Below are 15510 nucleotides of genomic sequence, written 5' to 3'. Positions count from 1 at the left end.
TTATTATTATTATTATTACGTTTGTTTTTCTTAAATCCACGCCTACGTTTGTTATTTTTATTTTGCTGAGTATTTTCGTGTCAAGATTTATTACCGTTTCCGTTATTCTTACGCTTCATTTGGTTCTCGTTGAAATTACTATTAGTAGATGACACATGGTTAATCTTTACGAACTTATGATTAGATCCCCCTCTAGAATCAGATCTAGGAATGGCTTCCAGTTTCTGAATGACTTGTAACACGGTAGGCAAAGTCAAGGTGGTAAGAGTAGTAAGTTGACGTCTGAAATAAGGTGGAATTAAATTCAATACCACACTGATAGCAAGTGGTTCTCTAATATCAGGATGGGGCCGCGGTGGCTCGGTGGTAGAGCGTTCCCCTGTGGTTCTTGGGGTCCCGGGTTCGATCCCAGCCCCCGCCAAGGGAACTTTGTTGTGGACAAACACCGTGTGCGTGGGTTTTCTCGGGGTTCTTCCGTTTCCTCTCACTTTCTTCATTCCACCATTTCATTCATTTCTCATAATCAGTGTCTCCTTTAGCCTAACCGGCAAACCGTGGGACGTAAAACTCAATGATTTCATTTTATTTTCATTTCTAATATCAGGATTAATTTCCTGTATTCTATTACATCTACAAGAGACAAAATTGTACACGCTTCCATCTGTTTTGGGGTCATACGGTTTATTTTGAAGTACCATTAACTTACTTACTTGCACCTGTTCGTTTTCGAATTCAGCCTTAAATTTCTTCTCGACCTTTTTGAACGTATCGAAAGAAGAACAATTGTTAATATACCAATTGTACGCGGATCCAGTGAGTAAAAACTTTATAATATCTAAATAGTGGCTACTTGGAATATTCATGATTGAAGCCTGATCTTTGAACTTTTTCAAGAATGCAGTTGCGGTAAGTTCATTCTCATGACCTGAAAATTTTTCAAATCCTTCTAAATCTTTAAGATTCAGAGAAACTTTCCTGTCTAATTTTTTTCTTTTTCGACGGTTTTGGAAAGAACGTGATTTACCTTCATCTTTAGAACTACTAGATTCAAGAGTACTACTACTAGAAACAGAATACACTGAAATATTTCTACGCATATCTTGGTTAGGGTGATCGTCTATCTACTCTTTTTTGACCTGAACATTCGGAAAAACGTAATTAGAATGTGGGAAGTTATTTTACCTGACTGTCTGCAAGGGATTGTTTTATTTGTTCTACATCGTTAACTATAGCTTCAACTTTGTTATTAATATCAACCTGTGTTTCTTCCACTGATTTCTGTGATATTACAGTAGTTTCACATGCAGTAATACTAGATCCAACTACCTCTTGAAGTTTTGACGTCCAATTTTCACATTTATCCGTTCTTCCCACTAATTCACTGTGAACACGACCTACAGGACTTTCTAAGGATTCTACTTTACTTTTCAGCGTACCTATTCTGATCTCACACTTACTTTGTCTTTGATTAAACACGATTAAAGTGTCCTCAAAAGCGTTCAAACATTTTGAAAACTCTTCATACGGGTAGAGCGAGGTCTCTGTCTGTGTTTTTTCTTGCAATGATTTTCTCTTGCACATAAGAAATGATTTAAAATAAATAATAACATAAAAGTATTCAGTACCCTACTGGGTAATTTTAACTGGCTTGACAGGGCCCCTTAGGCTTGGGGGGCACCACCCATTGTTACGGCACTGATTGTAAGCTGGTGAGTGGATTAAAACATGGTGGGAATAAGGGTCAAGTGATAGTTCTAAAGAAATCAAATGTATGTTTTGTTTTGAAAAATTCCCTTGTAACTTTATTCCTATTCAGTCGAAATCCATCGTTTCATGATCATAATATTAGACACTAAAGTACTTCCCCTCCATCTTTCTTACGTTATTACTGCTGTAGAGGTCACCGAAATTTGGGTTTTGTGATCATGCAGCGCCCTCAGCTTACAACACTGAATAACGAAAATGTATAAAATCACTTACATTAACGAACTGTTAACAAACATGATCTTACACAACTAAAATGAAGTAATTCGACGCTATTGAAATGAAAAAAAGGAATCCATATATTTCTACCATAACGGTAAATTTTCGTGTTTTTTTTTTTCATTTTTTCAAACTTTAGGTTGTTTGCGCGAACTGAAGATCCAAAGTGTGAATTTTTTTCGTTATTTTTCCATTGATTAACATGCAAATACGCAAGTTTTCAGCCCAATTAAAATTCGATACTCGAAAATTTGATATTTTCATATCTTGCACAAGGGATAGTTAAAAGGGTTTTACATTTGAATAGGTGACCCCGCGTAGCGAAGTCGCTAACGCTCAAGCCTTCGGTGCGAGCGGTCCGGGGTTTGATTCCCGGTGGGGGCACTCGGTCGAAAAAATGTAAAAAGATTTTTTAGGCCAGCCATGCTAAATGAGGTTTTCCTCATTCACACCAGCCAAATGCCGGGATGGTACCTAACAAACAGGTTCCAGGCCGCTTCCTTCCTTCTCCAATCCTTTCTTCCTTCCCTTTTCCCGGATAGTGTGCTTGTCGACGGATGTCATCCCTCAAACGTAACGAGCTAACATTGCTATAGATGGCGAAAGCCGAGAAATCCAAATCCTAAAAATCTTATCTTTAAACAGTTAACGTAGAATGAACATGACAAGGAAACTCCTTTAGGCCTACCCTTAAATATTAATTAAATGTCATAATAATGTTTACTTTTAGGCCGACTCTGAGACGTTGAGATCTGTTAAAGAAGCTTTCCAAAAAGAAGAAGATGTTGAAGAACATGAAGCAGAAGACGAGGTAATTTGGGTTTTATTCTATTCTATTTGTTGATAAACCTTAACCACTTTTCTATTTTCAGAATATTAGACAAGAAATTGATTGACGATAAAAATCAGATAAATAAGGCAATTTAGATTCTGTAATTTCAAAGTAGGAATTTATCAGGAATAAAGCAACTTCCAATGGAACTAATGAAGGGTTTACGAATAAGTATAATAGAACTCTGCAGGCTAGTCGCTATCCACTACTGCCAGTCAGAATTGGAGACATATTCAGTTTCAGTACCATATGGAATTTCATGAGTAAATACCGGATCAATTAAACGTTCGTTCCAAATATCATACTGTGCCTTTCCATTATCCCTTCCTTGCAATTTTCGTCTCTTACTCAAAAGGGATTGGAATCACTCCCAGTTCTTTTAGTATTATTATTGACAATAAATACAACTTGGTTGGAGAATGGAATATTCTTTCCATTCTCAGTATCCAAGCAACCTTCATTTTACTCACTCAATTTTCAGCTGACTTTACCGTAATTTCCGCTAAGGTGCTGCACGAAATGCATCTCAATTTGATGCCACTTATTTTTCTGAATAACTTCATGTTTTCAAATACTTTTCAAGTTTCGTCAGAGTTTAATGTATTGTGATGCTTTAGGAACCATACTTTGCATTGAATGTCTCTGCAACATAGAGGTATCTACCTGAAGCAACCGGCAGAATGATTTCTATCCGATTGACTTTCGTTCAAGACATCTCTGAAAAGAAAAGAAAATACATCATTAAACCTCTCTATATGAAGAATTATTCGCTATCATATATAATATTGCAATAATTCTAAATAAATTGAATATTGATTTTTTTTATGTAGTAATAGTCCATTTAAGATAAACCCAACTATTAATTAATCAAGAAAAATATATTACTCAAAATTCCAAGGCTTAAAAACAATAAAATACTGCCAATTTTATTAAAGTATAAATGTACAGTAGAGTCCAGATTATCCGATTTTCCGTGTTATCCGAGATAAATCCAAACAACAAAAAATATCTTTTAAAAAACTAGTCTGGTTACAACAATAAATGTCTGCAGGCTTTTGTTTCAGCAACAAAGCAAAAATTAAGCTAGCGTAAAGATGACGATCCCCGCCCAACGTTGCCACATTTAAACCAGCGAGCTTTAATTGTTGCATGTCTTGAGTATCAATTTTTGCGCCGAAGTCACAAAAGACGTATTTTGCCTAACAACAGAGCAGTGTGAACGGTAGTGGGTGTTTCTTCTAGTTTTCGTGACTATTTGTAGGAATGGTTGGAAAAAGAAAACGTGTTATTTTATCGTTAGAAGATAAGCTTACAGCTATTAAACGATTAGATCGTGATGAAACTATCAAATAGGTGACAAGTGATTGGTAAAGTGACCATTGGTGACTGGAGAAAATGGCTAATTTGTTATGTACGTATGTAGGTACTGTTGTATGTCCAATAAAAAAATAAAGTAATAATAAAGAAAAATAATCAATAAACAATAATAATAAATACTGTACAGTTGTTTATTAATACATCTGTGTTAACCGAGTTTTTGCTTGTCCCAGTTGGATCCGGTCCACATTAGCTTAGATAATCGGAATTATATTGTACTTCAATTTTGATATTACTAATGTTAACAGTTACAGAATATTATTTTTCACAATCCTCTTCTAAATTATTTTCCATATCCTTATAAAGAGTTACCTTCGAATATGTTTTCTTTTTAAATGTAATGATTTCGATTTTTATTACTAGTATAAAATGATAGTTAATCGCAACATGAGATATTATCTAATTTCTACTAGTTATTTAGTTTTCCCAAGTAACTTAAAAATTTATGACATAAATTCTTAATAGTTCATCTCTAACAAAAATAATTAAAAGCAAAGTATTAAACTAATATTTTAGAGAAAGCTGAAACAACCTTGCATTTAATGTGTGTCCGAGATTGCAGTATGCCATTCCATCTAATTTTATATCCTACATAAAGGATATCTTCATAATCATGTTTAAAGTTTAACACAAATTTAGGATATCATTAGATAAGTTGTCTTATATTTGATAATCTTTCAGGACGATGTTAAGGTATTGACAACTGCCAACAAAAAGTTTTCAGTTGACCCAGAAGAAGAAGAAGAAGAAGAAGAAAGGGTTACAGACTATGAATCATCAACATCAGTATGTCTTAGATTTATTCCTTGTTTGCAAAATTTAAAGATAATGATTATTTCGTTTATTGATGAAACATTCGAAATTAATAATAAACAAAATACTTCAAATTCCAGTATACAAATACTACTCAACAATTTGTATACCTAATAACATTTATTTATGTTACGGAGAATATTCTGTCAGCAAGAGTCGCGATATGTCTTGGTATGTCATGCATAAAGTATGTGGTCAATATTTAAGCCCATTTCACAGTGTGCTGATCCAAAATTCGACCCTTGACTGACAGCCTATACAAGGTGTTCTTTGCACTGTCATACCCCGGTGAGTCCGTTCCTTCTTTTTTTTTTTTTTCCTGATGTTTTACATTATTTTTCCTCCTGTTTTTATCCACCGTGAACAAGGTTGTCGGGGAGAGTCGAAAGTTAAGCAGTACAAGATATTACAATAGCTAGGACGTAATCACAAATGTATGTGAGTAAAGTGTTTGGGATTCGAATAGTTGAGTATAGCCTCTAGGCGAGTGTACATGCATCGGGTAAACAGACTGACGGACAGCTCTATAGCCTTTACCGAATTTAATAGCAATAATCTAATTCCAGTTTTCTTGAAAATATTTTCACCATTAAAGATAATATGTAGCAGAAACTGGCAAATCTTGGTATGAAGTTTCAGCTAATTTTTATTAATCAAAATATGTGTCCTACAAACTACTTATTAAAGATATTCATAAGATTAAATTAAATAACATAGATGTAAATTTTGAGAAATAGTGGAAGTTTAGTTTTCATCTGAAAATTTGTAGAAATATGTGTATTAATAGATTTATTTTGGATCTCGTGTAAGATGTTACTACTGCAGCAATAATAACTATTCTAGTACTTTAACATTACACAAAAAATGTTGTTCACATAGTTATATATTTATTGTTGTTTCTTATTTAATTAAATAATTCAACATATGTAGGGTACAGAGGGAAAGGAATAGAAGTCCAAAAAGTAAGAATTTGAAGGAGAATAAAATCAAAATTTCAAGTATAAGCTAACGTAAATGGAGCTTTTTTTTCACTTGTAACTTGTCGCTCAATACATAGGTGGTTCTCTTTACAGCTAGCCATATTCAAAATACTATTGAAATCAATTAAATGATTGTTTGACATTCATCTTAACTTTACGTGCATGTTTTTAAACAAATACTTGAAAAATGCACTTATAAGGCAATATAAATGTCATGGAATTTTGCCATTAAATGTTAGGATGAGCGACATACACAAAGGCATAGATTTTATAAATGATCATATCATTTAACCTTTAAGTGATTCAGGGCTTCTGTGAGCACGTAGATATTCACCTGAAAACACTTTCTTTTCTTTAAAAAAATAAAAAAGAGTTTGCATATATTACTTCTCTCCCACGGACACAGTCACACTTTAATTCTAAACTCAGTACAATACAAGGATAATTTTAAACAAAGCAGGGTTTAAATTCTGTATATATTTTAATGATCAACTTCTCTTTAAATACAAGAATTTTAGGAATGATAAAAAAAATGAATCAAAAGATTGTGATCTTGGTCAAGAAATTTAGGAATGATCTAAAAATGCATCAAAAGATTGCGATCTTGGCCAACAATTAGTTTTTGGATCAGGAACCACAAAATTTTTGAACGGCCCCTAAATCGAGTTTTCGTATTTTCTACGGAATAAGCTGAGTTAAGTGATAGTTCGGGTTTGTCAACATTGTATGTAGTTCTCTGGATATAAGACATACAAGAAAATTTTTGATTGAAATATATTGGATCTTTTGATCCAGCAACAATTTATAATTGTGTATCTTTATAAAAAAAATACAGAAATATAGAAATATATCGATGAAAATTCGAATAATTTACTATACTTGATACTGAACAAATTGAAAGTTACTTATCTTTACTTCCAATGTTATTGATTCCGATCTCTTGCAAATTATTAACAAAGCATTTCGATACTTGTGCTCTGGATGAAAATTAAATCGTATCATGCAACACGAATTAATCTAGGAAGTGATTACTGTTATTCAAAATTTCAGCAATTTGCAAACTAATATTAAATTCTCTACTTCTATCAATTTATCTTAATTTAGGCTGAGCACAAAAATATAATTTAACAAGTAGGCAAATGAACGAAATGTGGTTCCAGGTGCACTGCAACTATTTCTGTCTGCCATAATTTCGATTAAAGTGTAAACATTTACCAATATTCCATAGTAAGAAAGTAGAGTCAGACAGAACAATGATTCGTCCGTTTCTAGTTTAAATCTGCTTCAAGTTATGATGACTTGTTAACCGTTACTCACCACTACATTGCGCCATATAAATGACTTTAGTCATTTCTTTCTATGTACCTTCTTAATATGCTTAATTTCATTCTTAAGTTTAGTTTAATTTTAACTTACTAATTAATTTTATTTATAAATCAAATTAACTAATTTCTTTGCCCTTAATTTCTGATTGGTCAATTTTGTTTAATGTAGTAGAGTACTAATTAGAAGTTCCAATTAAACAATTTTAATGACAATTATGATCTATTGCACTCGTTATAGTTTAGTTATTCCCAATTAAAATTTCCCGTCTTATACAGTAATGAAGTCTTAAATACAGTAAACAATATTTTTTAACTCCCAATCAAATCGAATTATTTAGAAACAATAATAAGCTATAATCTCTATCTCTATTAACAATATGTCTTTTAGTATTGAATTAATAGTAACCTACCTTTTAAGACAAAATGTAGGCGGCGAGAAAATTTCGAATTTAGCGTCCTCTTTCCCACACTTACCATTTCACTGAAACTGGTGAACTTATAAACTTCCCATTTAATTATGGCACTTAAGTTAGCTATTTTTTGAAACAAATTGAACGATTTTCTACTTTGATCATTCCATCATTATTAAATTTAAGTCTACATTTCAGCACTTAAAACAGATGTAATTTCACTTTAATATATAACGGCACTTTTCTACACCCAACAAAAAAAATAACTATTTTCCCTTCCTTTAAAAAAATCACTATTTCATTTGGATTTAATTACATTTTAGTAGCTTTACTTTTTCTATCACGTTCACAATTATTTTTTAAGCTCGAACCAAATTCATTTAATGCATGGCAAATAAACTTAATTTTCTTTCCCACTTTCTGTGTCATTTTAAGTTAAAGAAACACAAGACAAAAATTCTCTGTTTGAAATATATTTCAGCTGTCACTCTGTACTCCTTCCACCTGCGATAAAGCCAGATCAATGAAAAAGTGATGTTTGCTTGCCTTCCGCGTAACCCGGAGAAAGGACATTCTCCCTTCACTAATACATCTGATGCCATAACCCCTCGTCGTGACATCGACCGACAGTGAATCTCCATTCAGAGCAGTAGCTTACACGTAGAAAGAGCAAATAATGAATAAAATAAAAATAAATAAAAAATAAAAAATAAATATAAATATAAATTTAAATATAAATATAAATATAAATATAAATATAAATATAAATATAAATATAAATATAAATATAAATATAAATATAAATATAAATAATATAAATATAAATATAAATATAAATAAATAAATAAACAGTTGAAAATACTCCAAGAGTGATGCGAGTGAGTTTTTTCTATTGCCAGAACAAACTTACAAAGAATGAGGAGATAGAGCAGGAAGGATAACTGTGATTGTTCCTACATGTAAAAGTAAATCTTTTTATCCGCACCTTCTTCTCTTTCTCGCAAAATATCATCTCTCTATGACTTACGATTCCCAAGGTATGGCTCCTTAAATCTCCCGAAATTCGTTTTTTTTTTTTGGGGGGGGGGCAATATCTGAGGAACGGTGGTTAGTTAGCCAGCGGCCACCGGTTACTATTTCGTACCAAAATGTTTACCATCCTCTCAGGTGTTGATCAACACTAATATCATTTTTTTATAGCTTATGGTTCTCGAGATATGGCTCCTTAAATCTCCCGAAATCGGAACTATTTTTTGACAATATCTTGGGAACGGTATGTGAGAAATTATATTGGTGTTAATCAATACTTAAGAGGATGGTAAACATTTTGGTACCAAATAGTAACCGGTGGCCACTGGCCAAACGAGGGGCCAATTGGACAGTGGCCACCAATTACTATTTGGTACTAAAATATTCACCATCCTCTTCGGTATCGATCAACACGAATATCATCTTTCTATAACTTACGGTTCCTGAGACATGGCTCCTTAAATCTCTCGAAATCGGACATTTTTTGGCCAATATCTCGGGAATGGTAAGAGTCACGCGAAAAATTCCACTACTTTTTCAGATAGTTTTTGATGCTCTATCGAATGAAGAGCTCAAAATTGAAAAAAAATCACAAATAACAGACAGACAGACAGACACACACACACACACACACACACACGTTTAAATTCGTTGATAAAAATTTAAATAAAATAACATATATAAATAAATAAAGTAAAAATTTTATTTTATTATGATACAAGTCTCATTTTTATTTGTCGTAGATAGCAACAAAAGAATGATTATAATCGAATGATTAGTTTTATTTTCTATTTCTTTTTTCAGTGGTCCACTTATATTTTTTCCTTAACATAACTTCTTAACACTTTTATCTCCGTTTAAGTCCTTTCGGAGATGAATTTTGTAAGATGATAACAATCTTTTTTTTTCAGTAATGTCTACACGTTACAATAACTCATAAAAAATGACTATTATGTGGCTTCTTCGATACTGTATTAATCAGAACAGTTTAAAGAGATGAATGAACACATAGCTAAATTGTCAGAAGATATATCTAATTAGGCACTATTAATATTATACAGACATATAGTTTCAATGGCAAATTTCCATCATTATCAGTGGAGATAAAGAAATTTAAGCTGAAAATACTTCGCATTGTAGAATATTATTATCTTCAACTTCTTTGGACTAAAAAATATACTGCTGATATAGATAAAAACTTGAATCACTTAGCACTGATGAAAGAAAAAGAATCGATTGCTTAAAACTTGGAAGTGTAAGCGATGTATGCACTTATTAATAAAATGATGGTTAACTACAAAATCAAACACTTTTGAGTACACACAAAGAAACAATGAAATTATGATGCGCATTAATTTCATCATTTGTCTTTTGAAATTGTCAATTTAAATTTTTCGGTTACAAGTTGATAAAATTAGGGGCAAACATTAAAGTTCGGTTCTATATCTACCAGGACATTAGAAATTGATATTTGACTTTTTAATTTAATCATTTTCTTAGAATATGCGCGAAAGTGTTACAATTGAAAGAATTTAATATTATAGTTAACCATCGTTTTACCTATAAGTACAACATTGTTTCCAACTTTCAACTTTTTATAGTCGATTCTTTTCTCTTCATTTATGCCTTATAATTCAAGGGATTTAAGTTTTCATCTTAATTAACAGAATATTTTTTATCCAAAAAAGTAGGAGGTAATATTCCATAATGATGTGTTTCAAGCTTTAGCTACTTCATCTCCACTGATGATGTTGAGAGTTCACCGTTGAAAGCGTATAGTCTAGTGAGGCTAGTTTAGTAACTATTTTCTTAATTGTATCGGCGTCTAATGAAGATACTGATGCAGCATTAAACTCACTTAACTGTAGTTTTTATGAGTTGTCTGTCGACCTATCAGTGTAATTAAATGAATTATAATCTAATTTTCAAAATTTTTAGACTGTTTTCCTGTGACCACTCATAATCGCCACTGCTGGTCAATTTATAATGCACCTTAGGCTAAGATAAACAAGAACCATGCTTAGGGGCCAGGCTGATTAAAAATAAATAGATAAATAAAAATAAGCGTACAACAACGACAATTTTGAATATAGGTTCGGATTTTATTCTGTAAATCTTTGCTTTGTTCTGCATCTCCTGCTTTTTGTTTCATCTGTCTAGGTCAATTAAGCCTGAGCTACGAATCTAAACATATCTCTAGACATCTGCATTTTTTAAATGGCCCAGTATCAGTGATCTTACCTTGCGGAATGGAGTTAGTAACCAGCAGATTAAAGAAAGAAAGAAAGAAAAAAAAAACAGTTAAAAGTTAAGTTTCGACTGAAGCACATTATGAGGGCAAACTACACACTTCCTGTCACGCATGGATTTTTTTTAAAAGGAGTAAACCGTACATTTTAATTTTTATTCGCGGGTAGCCATATGGCCATTACTGATATAGGCTATTAAAAGTGAAGACACTGCACATGAGGTAAAAATTTCCATACTCTACAGCAGCGTTTCCCAATCTTTTTCAACTTGCGGCACACTACAAGTGTAACTTGAATTCTCGCAGCACATTCATAGATATTATTATTATCATTTGTAAATATAAAATACCATGGTAATTTTATTTCTGTGATTACTGATCTCCTTCTCATAGAGAAGAAAGCTCGATCACTGTTTCTTCCCCGTAGCAAATTATTACACTTATTTTTCATTCTTATTTAAAATTTTAAAACAATAGCAATGAAATATAGGACTCAGGTTTTCAAAAACTAATTTGGAATTTATTAACCGAAATGACATAATTACACTGCATTCATATAAATTACAATTTAAATAGAATATTTTTTTATTTGTAAATTGAAACATATTTGACATTTATTTTTATTTTTATTTTATTTTTTTATTTTTTTACAGATTGATAAACAGCAAATTCTGAACAGTTAGTTATAAAAGAAAAACTTCTTCTAATAATTTTCCAGGAGGTAATGTACCTAAAATGGAAGCCACATTTCCTCGCTGAACCGCCACGCTGATACGTTGTATCAGAAAAGTAGTAGCCCACTTGTCACCAGTAAGGTGTGCTATACGTTGGCCTGTTCTTTCTTTTTCAAAAACTGTATCCAACCTTTCACTAAGAAAGAAGATCACTAAATAACGAACGAACAAACAAATCTCTTGTACTTTTAAAACACAAATGTAGGTAATTTGTATGGATGCTTGCTTTGTCAAAAGGATTGAATGATATTTTAAAATTTCAAGTTACAAAATAGTCTGCAACAATAAAGAAGCAATAGTTGTCATAAGAATGATAACAAATACTTTTTTCAACATTAAAAATGTACAGAAAAGTAACACAGTATGAACTTATAATTTAGTAATATAGTTAATATACGTTACAATTTTTCATTAGAAATGCTACTTAAATCTCTTATAAAGGTACAAGTAACACATTCAACAGTAACACATATAAATCGGAGAAATCAATATTAAACTATAACAATAATATGTGCAGGAAACTAGTAAATAAGTAAACGAACAAGAATTTATGAAGGCTAAGAATTGTCGCGGCACACTCATATATATTTTCCAGCAGCATGATGGATAAAATACGTTACAATTTTTAAATAATATATAAAAGTTAGAATTGATCAATAATATTAGTAATGTAACAATTTTTCAACAATATCTATTGAAGGTTACAACTGTTTAATAATAATAGTATATGAAGGTTACAGTTTTTCAAAAATAAGTAAAACAAATTCTTGCACGAAGCAAAATTAATGTGCAACTTGAGCTTGATGTTCTTTCATAATCTTCTTCAATTGTGGACGAATAGTTGATCAACACACCCTTATATCGTGTTCCGAAGTTAACAGTTGTGACCTGTTCTTACACTTGATTGTGTTTACTGCAGAAAATACTGCTTCAATTAAGTAGAATGTAGAAAAAGGAATGAGAACTTTCACAGCCTTTGTAGAAACAGCTGGATATTGTTTCCGGAATGAAATCCAGAATTATGTCATGTCTTGCTGTGAGTATTGGAGCTTCAAACCTCGGTCATTCCTCATATCGACCAATTCACTTTCTTTCTGGACATTTAATTCTGCTGACTGTAGGACAGAAGGCGCAAAGGAGTCCCTCACCCAGTCAAATGAAGTCCACTGAAGTGTAGGAAAATACTTCTCAACGTTGGTATACAACAAAGATAAGTCTGAGATAAATGTTGAGAGGTTTGTGTCAATTTTACAGCACTTTGTAAGCTCAAACATGTCATATTTGTTTTGTTTTCTAATTCTGTCCTCCCAAAGTGAGAGTTTCTTCCTAAATGAGCAAATTTTGTCACTTGAGGTTAGCATATTTTTGTTTTTTCCTTGCATGCTTTTGTTCAACGCATTCAATGTTTGGAATATGTCAGCAATAAAAGCAACTTTATTGCACCAAGAATCATCACTAAGGAAATCGGCATATTCATTTTCTTTTGACAGAAAGAATAGGAGAATTTGTTCTTTAAGTGTCCAAAATCTTGACAATACGCGACTACGAGACAACCTCCTCACTTCTATGTGAATAAGCAACTGAGTGTATTCAGAATCCATTGCAGAACATAGATCTGAAAATAATCTTGTTTTAATAGGCCTTGCTTTTATATAATTAACCATTTTTAATAGTTCTGCAAGTTCAGGAACAATGATTTTGAAACAAGTGCTTCTCTATGGAGAAAACGTGTAAATATTATTTCCGGGTTATTTTGCTTTCCTAATGCCAAAATTCCCTTTACAGAACCTGTCACAGAGGGAGCGTCATCTGTATAAATACTCAAACAAGATTTCCATGACAAACTTGCTGTATCAAAATAATCACTTACTAAATCAAATATATCTTATCTCTTAGTTGTTTGGAAGAGCGCTTTATAAAATAAAAACTGTTCAAAGTGCTTTCATCGTGAATGAACCTGACAAATGCTATTAATTGTGCTTGATTTGTGACGTCAGTTGATTCATGAAAATTCTTAGAAAAAATATCAATCTGATGGAGTAATTTTATAGTTTGAGATTCAATATTTTTAGACATGTCTTGAACGTGTGCAATAATAATATTGTTTGACATGGGAATTTTTACTTATTTTTCGAAGTCTTCCCCAAATATTAATTTTACAATTTTGAAACATGCAGGTAAAATTACAGACTCGGCTGTTGTATGAGTTTTCATTTTTTAGCAACTATTTCAGCCACAGCACAGCTTGTTTCTTGTGCTTTATCAGACATACTAACTTGTTTTGTGAAAATTTTGACTTGGTGGGCTTCTTGAGACAAGATTTTTTAAAAAAAATATTCCAACGGTTTATCTTTTAAATTGGCATGCTTAGTATGAAAACGACGTTTTAATTTACTTGGTACCATTGCTTCATTGGGCAATTGCTCTCCACAGACTTGGGCTTGGGCGATCTCCTCCAGTTGACTTAAAACCAAATGATAAGTACATTTTCTGATGCTGGCGTACAACACTTATACATTTACTCACAGATGGAGTAATGAGCTGTTGAAAGTAGAAGTATCTCTTTGATTTTCATCATTTAACTTTGCATTTTTTAATCACAAACCGGTACATTTTATTGCAACCACACCGCTTGCAACGCGTCGAAGTCAAAATACGGCTATTGAACAATGAGTTGTTCTGTCATTCACGTGTTAATGAGTATTCTACGTATGTTCGCTTGACGCGTACCATACAAGTGCTTCTATCTTTCGTTGTTAGTATGAACTTTCAATTAAAGTGAAGCTCCGGCAAATAAAATTCTGTTTCCGAAATGCTATTGGTACACAGTAATGTATGTACAAAAATATATTACAATTACAGTATATTTTTTCTTTGTAGAGGCTCATAGTAATGTGAAGTACAAATATACATTTTTCCTATGTCTTGCAATTTGGTTGCTATAGAATTAATATTTTGTTTCGATTTTCTGGTTGAGAAACGCTGCTGTACAGTCTCATATTATTGACTTGATGTAAATGTCGCGAACTTCCTCCACCTCTTTTCCCTATCTCCATATCTTGTATCACCCCCTACAAATACATTTTATTATTATTAAAACTAACTAACTAACTCTATGGCCTATGGAACCCGGAGGTTCAGTGCCGCGTTCACAAAAGCTTTCCACTAACTTCTATCCTTAGCTAATTGCATCCAGTTTCTACTTTGTATTCCTATCTCTGCAAGATCCATCTTAATATTGTCCTCCCATCTGCGCCTAGGTCTTCCTAATGGTCGTTTTCCTATGGGTCTACCAGTCAAGACTTTGAAAGCGTTTCTACTTTCTTCCATTCTAGCTACATGACCTGCCCACCTAAGCCTCCTAGACTTGACGACCCTAACAATGTTGGGTAAACCGTATAAACTATGTAGTTCCTCGTTATGAAGCTTCCGCCATTCCCCATTCTCGTTCCTCTTGGGTCCGAATATTCTTCTCAGGATCCTGTTCTCAAATACTTTCAGTCTATGTTCTTCCCTCAGAGTAAGCGACCATGTTTCACAACCATACAGAACAACAGGCATGATTATCGTTTAATATATTTTAAGCTTCAAATTCCTCGACAGAATTCGCGACGACAAGAGATTTTGAACCGAATAGTAACACGAATTCCATGCTTTTAGTTGACATTTAATTTCTTCGTGAATATGATTTTCGTCTGTTAATATTTATCCTAAATATTTGAAAGTATCCACTTTATCAAAAGTATTATTTAATATTTTAACGCCTCCACAATTTGCCG

General features: G+C 32.5%; 1 protein-coding gene across 12 annotated transcripts in view; it reads left to right on the top strand.

Annotated features, from left to right (window-relative positions):
- The window catches only part of LOC145693591 (uncharacterized), a 506014-nt gene that overhangs the window by 67096 nt on the left and 423408 nt on the right, over window positions 1-15510 (top strand). For 11 of the 12 annotated variants that reach the window (XM_081769709.1, XM_081769703.1, XM_081769705.1 and 8 more), the window contains 2 exons: window positions 2714-2794; window positions 4874-4978. In XM_081769709.1, the coding sequence (XP_081625835.1) occupies window positions 2714-2794; window positions 4874-4978 (186 nt within the window). The remainder of the gene's footprint in view (window positions 1-2713; window positions 2795-4873; window positions 4979-15510) is intronic. The other variant, XM_081769706.1, reaches the window with a different exon arrangement.

Source organism: Thermobia domestica, chromosome 8 (genome assembly GCF_964235325.1).
Source record: "Thermobia domestica chromosome 8, izTheDome1.hap1.1, whole genome shotgun sequence".
NCBI classification, from domain to species: Eukaryota; Metazoa; Arthropoda; class Insecta; order Zygentoma; family Lepismatidae; genus Thermobia; species Thermobia domestica.
Note: the sequence above shows the minus strand (reverse complement) of the source record. Positions and strands in the feature narration are given on the sequence as shown.